The 17,760-nt window shown below is 39.0% G+C and overlaps 1 protein-coding gene across 2 annotated transcripts; it reads left to right on the top strand.

The window, feature by feature from the left end:
- Positions 1–340: 340 nt before the first annotated feature.
- PM20D2 (peptidase M20 domain containing 2) lies at positions 341–16,655 on the top strand. 2 transcript variants are annotated; one of them, XM_061131825.1, is made up of 7 exons: positions 341–1,305; positions 3,399–3,547; positions 7,984–8,168; positions 9,503–9,657; positions 12,018–12,153; positions 13,139–13,246; positions 13,468–16,655. In XM_061131825.1, the coding sequence occupies exons 1-7, from the start codon at positions 385–387 to the stop codon at positions 13,605–13,607; spliced, it is 1,794 nt and encodes a 597-aa protein (XP_060987808.1). In that variant the 5' UTR covers positions 341–384; the 3' UTR covers positions 13,608–16,655. The 2 variants fall into 2 exon arrangements, with proteins under 2 accessions (XP_060987808.1, XP_060987810.1); XM_061131827.1 differs by having other exon boundaries at positions 345–1,305; positions 8,026–8,168.
- Positions 16,656–17,760: the final 1,105 nt, after the last annotated feature.

Below are 17,760 nucleotides of genomic sequence, written 5' to 3'. Positions count from 1 at the left end.
AGCTTTTCTATTACTCAGGAACCTCAAGGAGGAGAAAGTGGGGGCGAACCGAAGAGTGAAGTTCGTAGTTTATAGACCGGGGTTCTTTGCAAACCATTTATATCGGCACCCAGTTTTATGAACTAAAAACCTTGCATAAATTTGTATTACTATTCTAGAAACAGAGTGGCTTATTCCTGTTTTAGAGAGCGCTGGTGTTTCAGGCGTACTGTGTTGCACTTGACCCCCTGGCTGGTTCAGCGATGAAGAATGCACCTGCAAAGCGGCAGGCGGCGGGGCTGAGGCGGGGGGCGGGGGGAGGGTTGCGCTTCAACCCCTGGGTCGGCCAGACCCCCTGCAGAAGGAAACGGCACCCCACTCCAGCATTCCTGCCTGGGAAATCTCATGGGCAGAGGAGCCCGGCGGGCTACAGTCGACCGGGTCGCAAAGAATCGGACACGACTTATCGACTATAAACAACGAATGTTCACTTGGCCTGCTCTGATACCTATTAGCCGTTCCCATTCTGCTTCTGTGGGACAGAAGCAACGACGGGCAAGGAATGATGCCCTTAGAGCAAAGATCAGCTGTCAGGCCAGCCACGAGGACCGAGGGTCGCCGGAACCGGGTTTTTCCCCGCGACCCCCCGCCGACCCGGGGCGGAGCACCTGCGGGCTGCAGAAGGGGCGGAGCACGTTGCGGGCGAGGCTCTGGAGGCGGGGCCGGGGGACTCGGGGGCCGGCCTCCCGGGAGCGGTGGCGACGACCTCAGCGGACGCCGGTCGGGAACGCAGGCTCGGTGGGCCGCCGGGAGGGAGCGAGCCAGCGCTCCAGGGAGGGAACTGCTGACCGGTCACCGGCTGTGGGCACGATGCGACCCGGAGAGGAGCGGCCGGTGGAAGGGGGTGCCTGCGCCAGCGTCTCCGATCTGGAGCTGCTGAAGCTGCGCGCTGCGGAGTGCATCGACGCGGCGGCCGAGCGCCTGGGGGCCCTGAGCCGCGCCATCTGGAGCGAGCCCGAGCTGGCCTACGAAGAGCATCAGGCCCACGGCGTGCTGACGCGCTTCTTCCAGAGCGAGACCCCGGCCGGGTCGTGGGCGGTGCAGCCGCACTACCAGCTGGCCACGGCCTTCCGCGCCGAGTGGGGGTCGCCGGGGGGCTGGGCGGCGCCGCGCCCGCTGCACCTGGGCTTTCTCTGCGAGTACGACGCGCTGCCCGGCATCGGGCACGCCTGCGGCCACAACCTGATCGCCGAGGTCGGGGCGGCGGCCGCCCTGGGCGTGAAGGGGGCCCTGGAGAGCCTCGCCGGACTGCCTCTGCCGGTGAAGGTGAGGTGGGACCCGGGAGTGGGGCTGCCTTTGCCTGCCCAGTCCGGACCTAGGGGAGAAGGGCGGCAGCCGGCGCTTCCCGTGCGCATCAGTCCCTTCCCACCCCGGGGCAGGTGTCGGAGACCGCGCTCCAAGTCCTGGCCTTTGCTAGAGTGGGCAGAACCCCTGGATCAAAATCAGTAGTTCATGAGTTGCCGACCTAGCGGCATTTTACAGATTTTTGCTTTTTCTCTCCTGTGTAGTTGTAAACAATTGAGTCGACGTTCTCCCTTAGGAAAGAGCCTTAGAACCAAGCCTGGTTTTCGTGATGGCTTATTTTTGGTAACGGGCAATCGCAATTGGCTGACAAGGTTGTGCAATCTCTAGAAGGAAGTAGTTATTGTAGGGAAACCTGCAGACCCTCTTTGTTAGACTCCAAAAAATTTTTTTGTTTGTGGCAGTTCTAGAAGCTGTTGTGATTCGAATCATTGGAGTTTGGATAGGAAATGTTCACCCATTAGAACTACAAAACTTCTGGAAGTATACAGAAAATGGGAGGAGAGTGACCATTAAGAACATAGATGAGTTGATCCTTAAGTCTTATGGTTTATTTCGCGATTTAAAGAAATTAACTCGAAATTAAACAGGGAAATGTTGTTTATGTTAGCCATAAGGCAAGTTTAATCTTGTGTTACTCTGTTTTTCCAGATGGTATATTCTTCATTTTGTGAGCTAAGATTCAGTCAACACCATTCCGGTTAAGGGGAAGACTAGTGTTATATTTCATATTCTTTAGCCCATTTTTTCCCCAGCGTCAGTAACCTTTCTGTTTTATTCTAACAGTTCCATCTTTTGTGGCTTTTTCTGTTTAGCTGCCTTCTCTTTTCTGCCTCTGACTGGGCCTTTGTTTTTCATCTGGCTAGGATTTTGTTTTGTTTGTTTGGGGGAGGAGGTGTCCTTTGCTTTTGCGTGAAACCCTGGAGAGGTTTTAACTTTAAACCAGGTTTATGAAAGGTTCAGAGAAGTCAGCAAGATTTAACCTGAAAAGTCATCAGATTTCTTGAGTCAAAGGTTAAGAGTAAAAAGCAGCTTAATATAAGAGTTTGAATGCCTGGAAATATACACACTTCTGATTTTGAACCATAATACTCAGAATTAGAAGGTTATCTATCTTACCTGAAAACGGAGTTTATGTTGATTCTCTTTGCAAGCCAAGACTTTTTCCAGCTTTTTTCATTGTGTTCTTACACATGACCTTGAAAGTGTATTAGTTGTTTATAGATAATTTTTCTTTACTTTTAAAAATTGTTTGAAGAAGTTAAAGTTTAAATATCGAAGTAAAATGTTTATTCTGTAAAGTTCTCTTTTGTTTAATTAGGTGTTTGGTGACCAATAAATCTGCCTGGTTGAGCTGGTGGAATCGAATTAGTAAGTTTGTGTAACAGTTGGCCGTCTCTAACCGTGGTATTAAGATTTATTTAATACTTTTCATAAAGGATTAATGTGTTAAGACCTTTTAAAGAGGTAGTTTAGTAAAGAAACAAAGTTCAGGCCTGAAGGTCAAAATATCTCATCCCAGCTCTGCCTGAAGACTTGCTCTGTGACCTGGGGCAAGACACTTCACTCCCTGCCTCCAAACCACCTTTCTTAAAATGATGACAGGGTCTCTTACCTACCTCACAGGGTTGTTGTGAGGATAACTAGTGAGTAACTAGAAAGTTCCTTACCAGTAAAGTGATTATGAATCATTATATACATATACATTAAATAAAAGCTTTAAGAAATCAGTCCTAAATAATTTTGAGGGACTTAGTATGTAGTACTTATCTTTTTTCATCTTTGACATTAGTTATATAAAATTGCATTAGAAGATTGGGAAAAATTTCCTGTAGAGGTTTTAGTACATACTTTGCAATAAATTGGTATAATAATGTCAACTGCAAGTTTGTGATTAATTTAGCACCATAGATTTACGCCCACTGCATTATTTAAGAGTCAGAGAACAAAATCTCTCTTCATAGATTGATATAGATTGTGAATATATATGCAAGGAAATCTGACTGACATTTCCTACTAGGAATTTTTGTCCCTCTGACACAGGTCTTTCTTTCTAGGTGATTGTCCTGGGAACCCCTGCAGAAGAAGATGGTGGTGGCAAAATTGATTTAATTGAAGCCGGGGCTTTCAAAAATCTTGATGTTGTTTTTATGGCCCATCCATCTCAAGAGAATGCCGCTTATCTACCTGACGTTGCTGAACATGAGTGAGTAATCAAGTTGAAAGAGACTTCTTATTATTCACGTATTTTTGTACCAGGGTGCATCATTGAAGTGGTTTAAATTTTTACATCAGACGTTTCAACCGTAATAGTTAATGGTTAGTTAGTAGTCTGGTTCCAAGGAGCCACTGCTCAGGTGCTTCAGGAAAACCCTCCATTCTCTGCAGTAGCTAGAGAGGAATAGAGGGACCAGGCTGGCCGTGCTAGTGATAGTTCAGTTATCCCGCCTCTCTCTGCATCCCTTGTTTTCAGAGGGTGAGTATTTTAACTGTCCTGGTGTCTTTGGCCTTATCACCAGGAATTGGTGTTGTGACAGGAGGAGGAGTCTTGCATCTTTGGTTTCAGGGATGATGGATAGCAGTACACCTCTGGAAGACCTTAGAGATTGGAAATCTCTGCCAATGTCTCTGGGTAGAAGGGGCCAGTGGCTGCAGGCAGGCGTCCCAGTCCATTAGCCTTCTAGGATTTAGGGTTAGGTAGGTTTATTGGCCTTGATCCTGAAGTCAGCCCTTTTGGCCTCAGGCCTTTTCTTAGTATCTGGCTTCTTAGATTTTCATTGGCCATCTTTTAAGGTGGAAAAAAGAACAAGAACAAAAATTAAAAAGAATTACTCATCTATTTATGCTGAAAATCTGTAACAATAAATAAAGCACTGTGTCCCTATTACTCACCTTCCCCACATCCAGTCCTTTTCTGGAGATATATATTCTTCCAGAACATTTAGGGTGTATTTATAGCCATAAAATAGGTACTTGCATAAAGTAAATTTTAAAGGAGGATTCCCCCCAAAAATATTCTTCTAAATATATTGTTGATCTTGCTCTTGCTTTTTAAATTAAACAGTATGTCTTGAATACCATTCCATATCACTTTTTGAATGTTTTTAAGCCTAAAATACTAATACTAATACAAAACAAGCATTAACATTTCTTTTCCTGTAGTTTATTGTGCTTTAATTGTACATAGATTTGAATCCTAGAAAAAATAGTGCTAGAATCCTTTTCATAAAGGACATCCTTTTCCATTTTATAATATTTATCACCAGTTTTGTTAAAATTCCAGTTTCTGGGTGAGGGTGATAAGATACATATTGAAGAAATAAAGAGTATCCTAAAATTTTTTAAATGTATTCTACTTGAATGCTTTTACCTGTTTTTGTTTTGCTAATTGAATGTTTGGAATCAGTAAAGAAATGTCATGAGCCTCCTGAATCTACTCATTAAAAAAAAACTAAGTGACTTTTTATTAATTTACACATGGGTATTATTATTCAGTCTTAAAAAGTATTATCTAAGCAAGTCATCTTTGTAAATAACGATTTAATATTCAGTCCTTTCTCTAAACCTTCAGTTCAGTTCAGTTCAGTCGCTCAGTCCTGTCAAACTCTTTGCCACCCCGTGGACTGCAGCACACCAGGCCTTCCTGTCCATCACCAGCTCCCAGAGTTTACTCAAACTTATGTCCATTGAGTTAATGATGCCATCCAGCCATCTCATCCTCTGTCGTCCCGTTCTCCTCCCGCCTTCAATCTTTCCCAGCATCAGGGTCTTTTCAAATGAGTCAGTTCTTCGCATCAGGTGGCTAAAATATTGGAGTTTCAGCTTCAGCATCAGTCCTTCTAATGAACACCCAGGACTGATCTCCTTTAGGATGGACTGGTTGGATATCCTTGCAGTCCAAGGGACTCTTCAAGAGTCTTTTCCAACACCACAGTTCAAAAGCATCACTTCTTTGGTGCCCAGCTTTCTTTATAGTCCAACTCTCACATCCACACATGACTACTGGAAAAACCACAGCTTTGACTAGACAGACCTTTGTTGGCAAAGTAATGTCTCTGCTTTATAATATGCTGTCTAGTTTGGTCATAATTTTTCTTCCAAGGAGTAAGTGTTTTTTAATTTCATGGCTGCAATCACCATCTGCAGTGATTTTGGAGCCCAAGAAAATAAAGTCTGTCACTGTTTCTACTGTTTCCCCATCTATTTCCCATGAAGTGATAGGACTGGATGCCATGATCCTGTTTTCTGAATGTTGAGCTTTAAACCAACTTTTTCACTCTCCTCTTTCACTTTCATCAAGAGGCTCTTTAGTTCTTCCTCACTTTCTGCCAGAAGGGTGGTGTCATCTGCATATCTGAGGTTATTGATATTTCTCCCAGCAACCTTGATTCCAGCTTGTGCTTCATCCAGCCCAGTGTTTCTCATGATGTACTCTGCATATAAGTTCAATAAGCAGGGTGATAATATACTGCCTTGACGTACTCTTTTTCCTATTTGGAACCAGTCTGTTGTTCCATGTCCAGTTCTAACTATTGCTTCCTGTCCTGCATACAGGTTTCTCAAGAGGCAGGTCAGGTGGTCTGGTATTCCCATCTCTTTAAGAATTTTCCAGAGTTTTTTGTGATCCACACAGTCAAAGGCTTTGGCATAGTCAATAAAGCAGAAGTAGATATTTTTCTGAAACTCTCTTGCTTTTTTGATGATCCAGCGGATGTTGGCAATTTGATTTCTGGTTCCTCTGCCTTTTCTTTTCTTTTTTTTTTTATTTGTAGTATTGTTTGCCTCATTCTTAATGTTGGTTTTTTTTTTTTCCCACTTATTTTTATTCGTTGGAGGCTAATTACTTTACAATATTGTAGTGGTTTTTGCCATACATTGACATGAATCAGCCATGGATTTACATGTGTTCCCCATCCTGATACCCCCTCCCCTCTGCCTTTTCTAAAACCAACCTGAACATCTGGACATTTACGGTTCACATGTTGCTGAAGTCTGGCTTGGAGAATTTTGAGCATTACTTTGCTAGCATGTGAGATGAGTGCAATTGTGCGGTAGTTTGAGCATTCTTTGGCATTGCCTTTCTTTGGGGCTGGAATGAAAACTGACCTTTTCCAGTCCTGTGGCCACTGCTGAGTTTTCCAAATTTGTTGGCATATTGAGTGCAGCACTTTGACAGCATCATCTTTCAGGATTTGGAATAGCTCAACTGGAATTCTGTCACCTCCACTAGTTTTGTTCATAGTGATGCTTCCTAAGGCCCACTTGACTTCACATTCCAGGATATCTGGCTCTAGGTTGGTGATCACACCATTGTGGTTACCTGGGGCGTGAAGGTCTTTTTTGTATAGTTCTTCTGTGTATTCTTGCCACCGCTTCTTAATATCTTCTGCTTCTGTTAGGTGCATACCATTTCTGTCCTTTATTGTGCCCACCTTTGCATGATATCTTCCCTTGGTATCTCTAATTTTCTTGAAGAGATCTCTAGTCTTTCCCATTCTGTTGTTTTCCTCTGTTTCTTTGTATTGATCGCTGAGAAAGGCTTTCTTATCTCTCGTTGCTATTCTTTGGAACTCTGCATTCAGATGGGAATATCTTTCCTTTTCTCCTTTGCCTTTTGCTTCTCTTCTATTCACAGCTATTTGCAAGGCCTCCTCAGACAACTGTTTTGCCTTTCTGCATTTCTTTTCCTTGGGGATGCTCTTGATCCCTGTCTCCAGTACAGTGTCACAAACCTCTGTCCATAGTTCTTCAGGCTCTCTGTGTATTAGATCCAATCCCTTGAAATTTGTTTTTTATTGTATCTGAGTAGTTAGACTAGGGCGAGAACTATTTGAAAATGGGAAAACAATGTATAAAATTTTAGGACATTAGTGATACGGGTATTCTGGAACATTAATAAAGTATTGGTCAGGAACAGCTGACTTAAAGCAAGAGCATTTTATAAAACTGTGAGTTTAATTTGATTTTTAGAGGTTTTCTTAACCCTTTCAAATATTACATCCTGGGAAGTCTCTGGCAGTCCACTGGTTAGAACTGTGCACTCTCTGCTGAGGGCACAGAATTTGATCCCTACTCAGAGAGCTAAAAATCCACAAGCTGGGTGGCTCTGCCAAAAAATAAATAAATAAACACACACACACACACACACACACACACACACACACACACACACAAACAAATGTGACCTCCTTTGTGTCTTTCCTTGACCTTTCCCCGCCCATGAGACAGAATTACGTGAGTTTCTGCAGACCTTTGATACAGAACTGTCACAATACAGCGTAGAAGACAGGAGCCATCTCTTTTGTAATACCAGCACTTAATACAGTATTGGATTGTTTATTTAAATTTTTTTTTTTCCAAGGTTTAATCCTATATTTTATTTTATTTTTTTTTTTGTGGGTTTTGTCATACATTGATATGAATCAGCCTGTTTATTTAAATTTAATGGTGTACAGGTTTAATTTGAAGAGAAGGTTGAGCAAAATTCTTTTTTGGACTGCCTTCTTTGTGTTAGTTCCTGGATTACATATAAACTAGAACTAGGATATGTAAATTGCTACATTATTGCTACAAATAATTTGCAAATAAAAATTCTGGCCGTCTGAATTAATTTTGAATAATAATTGGATTTTCTTTGTTTAGTGATACAGAAAAAGTCATTCCTGATGATGTTCTGTCTCCTAGTGTGACTGTGAAGTACTACGGTAAGGCGTCTCATGCCGCCGCTTATCCCTGGGAAGGGCTGAATGCATTGGATGCTGCCGTCCTCGCTTACAACAATCTGTCCGTGTTAAGACAGCAGCTGAAGCCCGCCTGGAGAGTTCATGGTACAAATGTCAGATACTTTGGGTAATAGCTGGTGCTTAATATAGTCAAGTGCAATACAGTTCTTTAATAGACTCTTTGATGAAAAAAAAAATTGGGTTTAAAATAAATACAAAAATTTTTTAAAATGTAAAAAAAAAACATTTGGGAACATTTTACGTACTCTGAGTATTCAAAAAATTTTTTAACATTTTCAGAAATTCTTGGGGCAGGATAGTAGATGTTTGTTTACGTGTGGCTAAGATTATTTGTACATAAATAGAATGGTCATTTTGAGTATTAAAACTGATGTTTTTATGTAAGGATCTCTGTTCTTTCTGTTGGTATTTGAAAGTTAGAACTTGATTTCCCAGTTATCCTGTTTCTTGATAACAAAATTTCATTGTTTTCTCATTTTAAAATAAGTGATGGTTACTAATATACTCAAGTGCTGTTAACCCTAAGTAAAAGTATTATGCATAATTAAAAATTATGTGTAGCACCTTAATGTAAGTACAGTAATAAAGTACTGTCTTGAAGTTGCAGTTTATTTTTTAGTTTATTTCCTCATGCTTTGGGAAATTATTATACTTCACATCTGTTCTTTACCCACTTTTGCTGTACTCTGAAATTAGTAACTGCACTTTTACCAATTTTCTACTTTAGTTTCTTTAAAAGGACCAAACATGAATATGTAAAAATACTTTAAAAAAAAATCAGGTCATAAAATATTAGGCTTTACTTATTTATTTTAGTTATTATTTTGAATGGATACATCTTCCTTCCCAGTGTAGTTCCAAATAAATGCATTTGTTTTGACAGTTAAGAGTATATTTTGTGATCTTTGATTTGTATTGGTTTCTTATTGACATAAAAATAGCTTCAAATATTTTCCCAGAGCCAAATGCCATTTAAAATGGGATTCCTAAGATATGAGGGTAATTATAGAACCTCATACCATTGGGGTTTTTCCTTATGTCAAAAGTTTAACAAAATATACAACTGTAAGAAAGCCCCCTGAAATAAAAGTCTCTTCCAGAAGGCTAATAATACTTATAAAAATTTCTAACAGTTTCTTTTTAGTCAAGAATCATAATTTATTAACATCATGTAAATTCCTCAGGCTAAAGTACATACAGACAGTTATTTTATTTTTCCTGTTAGCCAGAAAATGTCACACTATGCATAGAAACTTGTGTAACATCAAAATCTTTGATTGGTATATATGTGAAGGTACTAAGTTTAAACTATTTTTCTGTATATATGTTTTGGCTGAAAAACTTTATGGCTGTATTTAAACTAAAGGAATGGTCTCCAAGCTCCAAGTTCAATTCCAGTAATTTGGTTCTTTTTATAGGTATAATAAAAAATGGTGGTGTAAAACCCAATATCATTCCCTCTTATTCTGAGTTAATCTATTACTTCCGTGCACCCTCAATGAAAGAGCTTCCAGTTTTGACCAAAAAGGCAGAAGATTGCTTCAGAGCTGCAGCTTTGGCCACTGGGTGCACAGTAAGAACGTTTAAGAGTTAATCTAAGTTATGACCAGAAGCACATATATGGGCTGGGACTGTTTATATTAAGTTGCATTAGAACCTAATTTTGCCTTTCTTTCGTTTGGCAGTGTCTTGAGTATGCAAAAATCAGTTGATTTGAAAGTCTTTCATTCCTATTTATTTTACGCGGTGTTTGCATAGGGAAGACCACAGTGGTCTTATCACACAGGACTCAGAAGAACTGGTATTGCTAAGCTAGAATCCCTGCCTTTCTGCAAGCTATCTTTTTCCTTATTGGCAGTAATGCTTTTAGAATTGCTCTATATAGCCTCTATGAAGGCAACTTGACGGCAAAATCAGCCAAACCTATCTTTTGTTTCTATTCCTCCCGTCACGGTTACTGCTTTTGACATCATAATTTCCACCCTTTTCTTTTATGTGTCCCTTAACTCCTTACTATAGTTACAGATGATTCTGCTACTTTTGTCTTTTAACCTCCCTACTCGCTTTAAAGTGGTTGATCTTCTACTTTTACCATGTATCTACCCTTGACAATGAGATTTTTCCTTTTGTAATTTTCATATTTTTAGTCATGGCCTTTTTTTTTTTTTTTGGCTTAAACAGTCCTTTAGACATTTCTTAGAAAGTCGGGGCTTTGTGATACTGAACTCTTAGCTTCTGCTTGTCTGTAAAACTTGTGATCTCTGCTTCAAATCTGAATGAAAGCTTTGTCAGGAAGAGTATTCTTGGTTGTAGGTTTTCCCTTCCGTCACTTTAAGTATATCGTGCTGCTCCCTCTGGCCTGCAGAGTTTCTGCTGGAAAGTCAGCTGATAGCCTTATGGGAATTTCCTTGTAGGTAACGTGTTGCTTTTCTCTTTTGCTTTTTATATTCTGTCTTCATCTTTCATTTTTGCTGTTTAATGACAGCATGGTCTTTTCGGGTTGAATCTGCTTGGTATTCTCTCTCTGTGTTTCCTGGACTAGACGTCTGTTTACTTTCCCAGATTAGGGAAGTTTTTACTGGTATGTCTTCAACTGTGATCTCTGCTGCTTTCTCTCTCTCTTCTCCTTTTGGGATCCCTATAATACAAATGTTAATACTCTTGTTGTCCCAAAGGGCTCTTAAACTGTCTTCATTTTTTTAAATTCGTTTTCCTTTTTTCTTCTCGGCTTGAGTGATTATCACTACTTTGCTCATCTGTTACGTGGTATCATTTAATCTCCTGTTGATTTCTTCTAGTGTATTTCTTCTTCCAGTTACTGTATTCTTTAGCTCTGTGTAGTTATTTTTTATATTTTCCAACTCTTTGTTTAAAACTTCTCATTCTATTCATCCATTCTTCTCGTGAGTTCTTTGAACATCTTTATGATTATTACTTTAAATATCTTATCAGCTAGATTGCTTATCTCCTCTTATATTTAAATAGTCTTTTAATAATTTTTATGTTTTGGCTGACTTATAGTATCTGTTGGGCTTCCCTGGTAGCTCAGCTCATAAAGAATCCACCTGCAATGAGGGAGATCTGGGTTCAGTCCCTGGGTTGGGAAGATCCCCTGGAGAAGGGAACAGCTACCCACTCTAGTATTCTGGCCTGGAGAATTCCTTGGAGTCGCAGAGAGTCAGACACAGCTGTAAGACTTAGTATGTTTAGATTTTCATTGTTTCTAACTTAGATGTTGCTAAGAGTAGAATAATTATTATCTCTGCCATTTTATAATTGGTTTTTGCTAATGTTATTGGAACTATCTTTAGTTTGTGGGAATATTGCCCGTTTTTTATTTAATCAAATCTAAATCTGTAAATCCTCTTAGCTGGGCACATGTAAACTGCTTCTGCATCTTAATGCACTGAAATTAATAAATGAGGACCATAGTCAACCCCGCCACACTCTGGATCTTCTGTCTTTCTCTTAAAGTGCGTTATACCTTTCAGACGAGGTAGTGGTATCAGGGTCAGTCTGTATACTGAAAATTAGTGAATCTTGATTTGTCTTTTAGGGGCTCTAGCCTAGAGCAGTGCTTCTTACGTGGCGTTAGGACCGCCTGCATCAGCAGTACTTGGGGTGCCGGTTAAAGTGGAGATTCCTGGCCGCCCCCGCTCCTGGTTTAGGGGACTGAACTTGAGACTTACTGGTTGGTGGAGCTCGGTGACCTTGTGTGCTTTGGCGCATGGATCGCATAAAGGAGATAGGGTCCTGGGAACTCTCGTTAGAGAAAAATGTGTTTTTTTTAAAGTAAAGGTTTGAGGGTTTATATCCTGAAGGGTAGGTGCCTCCTTTTAAAACTAATTTCTGCTAGAGAACCAGTGCTGGTTTGAAAATTAGATCCTGAGTTCAAGTTTCTTAATTTTAAATTTGTGTTATAATTTTTATTAGGTGGAAATTGACGGTGGAGCACATGATTATTACAATGTTCTTCCCAATAAGAGTCTGTGGAAAGCTTATGTGGAAAACGGAAAAAAGCTAGGAATAGACTTCATTTCAGAAGATGCCATGTTCAGTGGCCCTTCAGGTAATTAAGTTCTTTCAAACATACCATGCTGTTTGAGGAAGGGAAGTACTATCCAAGGTTAAATGGTTTTGCCTAACAGCTTTGGAGGTTGGGGGGAAGTATTGCTTATGCTTTTTAATGACACATTTTTACAAACTTAATGGTTAGGAGAAAGACATTAAAGAACTCCTCAGTGAATGTAGAATGTCATGGGAACAGATTTGCTTTTAGAAACAGCCAACCTACTCTTGGCTTTATATTCTAAGTGTTTCCAGTGTTTAAATTTGCTTAGTTCTAATTTTTAAGTAAGCTACTTCTCAGTTATCAGTAAGCAGGTTACTGAGGACTTGGTTACATGGGGACATTTTCAGTTTCTGAGAAATAACAAACAACTATTAGAATTTAAACACTCATAAGTATATCAGGTTATTTTAGATTTTTTCTCCTTTTAAGAGGGTTATTGCTAATATGTTTCCATGGTAGAAATGTATCTCCTAAAATACAGTAGATGTTGATGAGTAGACTCGGAGACTTGGAGGTAAAAACAGGGTGTGGATGTCATTCATGTCATGAGTTAAGAGTTCAAGGGAAAGAGCAGGCTGAAATAGGGTGGGTTGGTATAAATTATTCATTTGTTAAATTTGAGGTGTTCACAGGACTTCTAAGGAAAGCTGTCCAGTAACCTATTCCAAAAGTTGTCTAGGTCGAGAGTTAGGGGTTGTCAACACATGAGAGGTGATTGAAGACACCGAGGAAGGAGTAACCCAGAGATGAAGCCCTCGGGGTCGCCAGTGCTCAGGAGACAGTTGACAGAAGTGACTGGAGAGGGAGTTGTAGAGAAAGCCAGACAGTCGGGAGAGAGTGGGCCCAAAAGGGTAGAGGATTTCTGGAAGGGAAGGAGTTGTAAATCAGGTCAGGTGTATATAAGGTGTATTAGCTGTATTAAGATACACGTGCTCCGTTGGACTAGCAATTAAAAATTCATGATTTGTCTTACCTTTCCAAGGATCTACCGATTTTGGAAATGTTTCTTTTGTGGTTCCCGGGATTCATCCGTATTTTTACATTGGATCTAATGCCTTGAATCATACAGAACAGTACACTGAAGCTGCAGGTGAGAGCTGATGTTCTGACATGTGTTCTTTTTGTAGTAGTAGCTGCCTTTCTACATGCTTAGCTTAGCCCATTATCACTTCTTTACCGAACACCCCAGGAAATACTATATTGTGGTGGTCAGTTGGAGAGGCAATTTAGATATTGAGAGCTAACCTGAAAATGAATGAATTAGTTTTAATACGTATGAAATTACCCTTATTTAACTTCTCTCCTGCTTAGGATCACAGGAAGCTCAGTTCTACACTTTGAGAACAGCCAAAGCTCTGGCAATGACTGCACTGGATGTTATTTTTAAACCAGAGTTGCTGGAAAGAATCAGAGAGGACTTCAAATTGAAACTTCAAGAAGAAGAGTTTTAAATGCAGTAGAATAAAAGGAGGGTTTAGGAGCTACTGACAGATCATTCAGAAGAAGTGATGATTTTTCTCCTGTAATCTTTTTTAATGAGCGAGGAGGGCATGGCTTGTTTTTCAGTCTTAAAGGAGTCAAATTCCTCTTACCTGAAAAGTGAGGACACGATGTGGAAAAAACATATTACCTCACCTCATATCTAGAGTGAAAATTTCACAAATCTGTGGCTGATGAAATTGTGACCTTTCAGAGCTGGCATTTCATAAACAACCTGGATGACACATGGTTTATCAGTGATAATATTTTATAAAGCCATATGTTGTGTGAGTGTATTTTAAAAGATCCAAGAGATTTCAGGCCTTATATTCATAATGGGCACATGAAAGATATTTTTGGTATTGGTAACACTGTTCTATAAAGTTTTTTAAAAATTCCCGTTCTAAATTTATGGAAGATTCATTTGGAATATCTGTATCTGTTTTGGTCTAGAGACTCTCTTCATTGATAATAAAAGTAGGCTTTTAATCAGAAATGCTGTGGGAAATAACTAGAAACTCAGGTGCAAAGAATGAGCTTAAGTTACCGTTTGAAAGACAATGAAAGTGTTCTTTTTTGTATATAACTTACTCTGAGGAGTGGCATTGAAGTGCTATTTCTCATTCCATATTATTGTAATAGGGAAAATGGTAGCTGGATAGGATTAGGCTCTTCCTGTAAGGTTTTGGCTTGGTGGCCCCATGTGTCCTAGAGGAATATGGTGAGAGGAGTGATGTCTGCTTATCTTGAATGTTAATGTCATGGAACTGGTCCCCTCTACCTAGCAGCCCTGTTCAGGCTTCTCCTCAGAAGCTAGCCTGTCTAGCCTGAGTAAACTCGGTAGTTTATTAAATTTAGGGGACAGAATTCTAAGCCTCCTTAAGCCCCATGCTAGTATAAACTAAGAAGTATTATATTAGTTTTTCCTGGTGTGACTTTCTTTATCATGATAAAAGAATGTGAAAAGTATCCAGTAAAACAAATATATTAAGCTGTGAATATAGTAAAGGTCCAGGAGTCTTTATTTTAAAGGGAGTCCTCAAATTTGAGCCATAAGCATTCCAAAAATGGAAGGGGGAAAGAGAGCAAAGTGAGCATTTGGTCTCAGCTGTAAGCAAGTCAGCTTGTGTGCTCTGAGACTTCCGCTTCTCATTTGGAAAGTTAGATTTGATCCCTTATCCTTATAGTCTTTTAAACCTCTATTACCTCTTCTATCTGAAGTTATTTAAAGTTAAAAGAAAGAGAGGGGAATTTGAGAGGAGAGTTAGTATTTGAGAATTGCTTTCCTTCTGTATCTGCCGTCTGCAGACTGGCCTGATTTGGCAAGCAGCCTGATTGTTTATGGCTAGCGTGCTGAAAGTGAGCTGTTCTTTTTTAAGGGGCACAGGAAGAAAGAGCATCAGACAGCAAATTGTGTGACCTGCAACACCTAAGACATTTACTGTCCACCCCTTTGTAAGATAAAGTTTGCCTGTCCATCCTGTGTAACATAAAAACTGGCTCTCTTTGACTTACATCATATAATCAGATCTTATCCTGGAAGAAAACTTCAGACCTCTGAATTGAAAACAGTGAGAAAGGGACTTAGACAGCAGTGCCCATAACGCGTCAGTGGTCTGTCCTCACTGGGGGTTCTGGCTCTTTTGAAGTTTGCTTTCTTTTAGTATCCAGCCTTAAGGCTGTCCCCTGTGCAGGCCACTCTTCTTACTCTGTATCAGCTTTTAGAACTCGATCCTCCATGACATTCTCTGTCTCATTTTTTAAAATTAAAGTAGATCCCTGGGTCCGGAAGACCCCCTGGAGAAGGGAATGGCTACCCAATCCAGTATCCTTGCCTGGAGAATTCCATTTCCCCCAGATCTCACCCTGACATTTTATGTTAAGTTATTTAGTATAATTCAGACTTTATTCTTTATAATTCAGACTTTTAAAATCCCCTCTTCGTTTTTATTTACTAGTGAGTTAACTGAGCCATATTACATTAAATGTTTATACTTAGCTTAAATTATCATTGTGTTGATTGGGCCTCACATTTTAGATTAAATCTCCAAAGATTATTTGGAGGATAAATGGAGAACCACTCAATTACAGGAGAACAGTGTCACTTCTAGATAAAAAGGGTTATATATATATGTATATACATATACTCTATATATGTAAATGATGAATATTTTTAGGAGGTTGACACATGAATAAGACTTTTTCAAAATGGAATTTTGTGCCTTGATTTTGAGAAAAGGGGCGACTGGCTTTTTCTCCCAGAATCAGTTTGAATAAGGACACTTGACTGTCTCTTAGATTCGGTGATTGCATGTTACTCCTCTGCCTGATTATGTGTTCTTTGAAGCCGCTGTCTTTTCTGTATGCTTAATTTCCTTTAAGTGCATTAAAACCTGACTCATTTGAAAGAAAAAACAGGCCAAGCTGAGTTAGTATAAAGTTTAAAATAATTTGACTTTTAAAATAGTGAATTAACTTCTAACCTAAACTAGAGACATAAGTGGACCTGCTTGAGTATCTTGGTTTTTATGGAAAAAGGGTTTATTACATGGTTTTTTGTTTCTTTTTAAACTGTCACTGTTCACAGGCTGAACTGAAAGCCTTTTCCTCAAATACCAACTTTTGGCTATTTTTCTTAAATTAATAGACCTAAATTATATAATCCAGATTAATGGGTTAAATTTAATAACAGATTGAACATGTTTTTTCATTTGTGGCTTAATTTTAAAAGCAGGCCTGACTGAATATGGGACCTGGATAAAACGATTATGTGGTACTACTCACTACTAAGTTGCTATCTACTATATAATGATTAAGTGTTGCTAATATTTAGCTAGCCTCTTAAAATTCTTAGATTCTATTAGTTTTAAAAACTACTCATATTTTATGAATTATTCAGGAATTTTCCCTTTTTAATTGCTTCTTCCTGTAACACTCATTAGGGCTGGGACATTTAGGTTAAATTAGAACATTCTCATGTGTTCATGAATACTTGTATAAACTGGAAGTGTTTTGGTTTCCCACAATCCTCCTGTTTATTTATTAGTAAGTTGTAGTGATCTTTTCAACAGTTGAGTTCAGTGAACATTTGTCAAGGAGAGCCTACTTCTAAGCACTGGGGGTAAGTAAGGTAAAGAGTAAGATATAGTTCATGCTCCCAAAAACTTGTGGTTGGTGGTAACCTCTCGTAAGATTTGCTTCATTTAAGCAACACTGGGTTTGAGGGAACACCTGAAGGCTGCTGTCTTGGAAATTTTTGAGGAAGTGTTTCTGAAATATTTTAAAATACCTGAGTCATCTCAGTCTGTTTGAATAGAAGAAATTGATATGAAAAGTCTTCTTAAAGAATGTCTAATTTTATAATATGTTCTTTTTAGAAAACCTTTCAGATAGTTGTATTTTATATATTTCTTACTTTTTATCTGAAGCATCTCTGGTCTTCTGGAAAATGTTCTACGTAGTACTAGCCTTCAAAAGATCAAAGTAAATTTTCATTGTAAAATAAGTCAATTGTCTTGCTGCTAGCTAGCAACTCTTTATAAGTGTGTAAGGTATGAAAAACTGCTTCTTTATTTTTGTTTATACTTCAGCAAGCCTCTTTCAAACAAATTATATAGTTAAGGATGGTGCATTTGATATGTATGAAGTTAATATTTTCAAGTAAAATCAGTGTCTACTACCATCAGATCATAGTCATTTTTAAAATATTTTAATGCATACATATATTAAAGTATGTATGAAAAAATCTCTAATGTTAATAAATGTATTTATCAAATAACAGTTGTGGTTTTTTTCAACCTATATAGGGAGTTTTGAAAATATATGAATATAAAGCACAATTACCCAAATACACTGTGACATAATCTTTTTTAAAAATTTATTTTTTGGAGAGGATAATTTCTTTACAATGTTGTGTTGGTTTACAATGAATTGCCTTTGAGAGTTTGAACTTTTATCTATTAGTTGTGTTGCTAATGCCTGACACCTTTTTGCTTGACCCTAGAGAATGGAAAGCAGTTCAAAAACTTCATGTTTTCCCACTTGAGCTTAATTTATTTAAGGAATAACCAAACCTAGATCCAAGCATTGTTGCTGCCTGTGAATGATATGGATTCAGGATTAACC

Source organism: Dama dama, chromosome 28 (assembly GCF_033118175.1).
Source record: "Dama dama isolate Ldn47 chromosome 28, ASM3311817v1, whole genome shotgun sequence".
NCBI classification, from domain to species: Eukaryota; Metazoa; Chordata; class Mammalia; order Artiodactyla; family Cervidae; genus Dama; species Dama dama.
This window is presented reverse-complemented; position numbering and strand designations above follow the sequence as displayed.

What these genes read in the sequence shown, in the direction of transcription:
- PM20D2 (XM_061131825.1), top strand. Translation starts at nt 385, where the DNA reads ATGGGCAGAGGAGCCCGGCGGGCTACAGTCGACCGGGTCGCAAAGAAT. An exon ending in GACTGCCTCTGCCGGTGAAG is followed by an intron (nt 1,306 to 3,398) that starts GTGAGGTGGGAC and finishes CTTTCTTTCTAG; the next exon opens with GTGATTGTCCTGGGAACCCC. An exon ending in ACAGTACACTGAAGCTGCAG is followed by an intron (nt 13,247 to 13,467) that starts GTGAGAGCTGAT and finishes TCTCCTGCTTAG; the next exon opens with GATCACAGGAAGCTCAGTTC.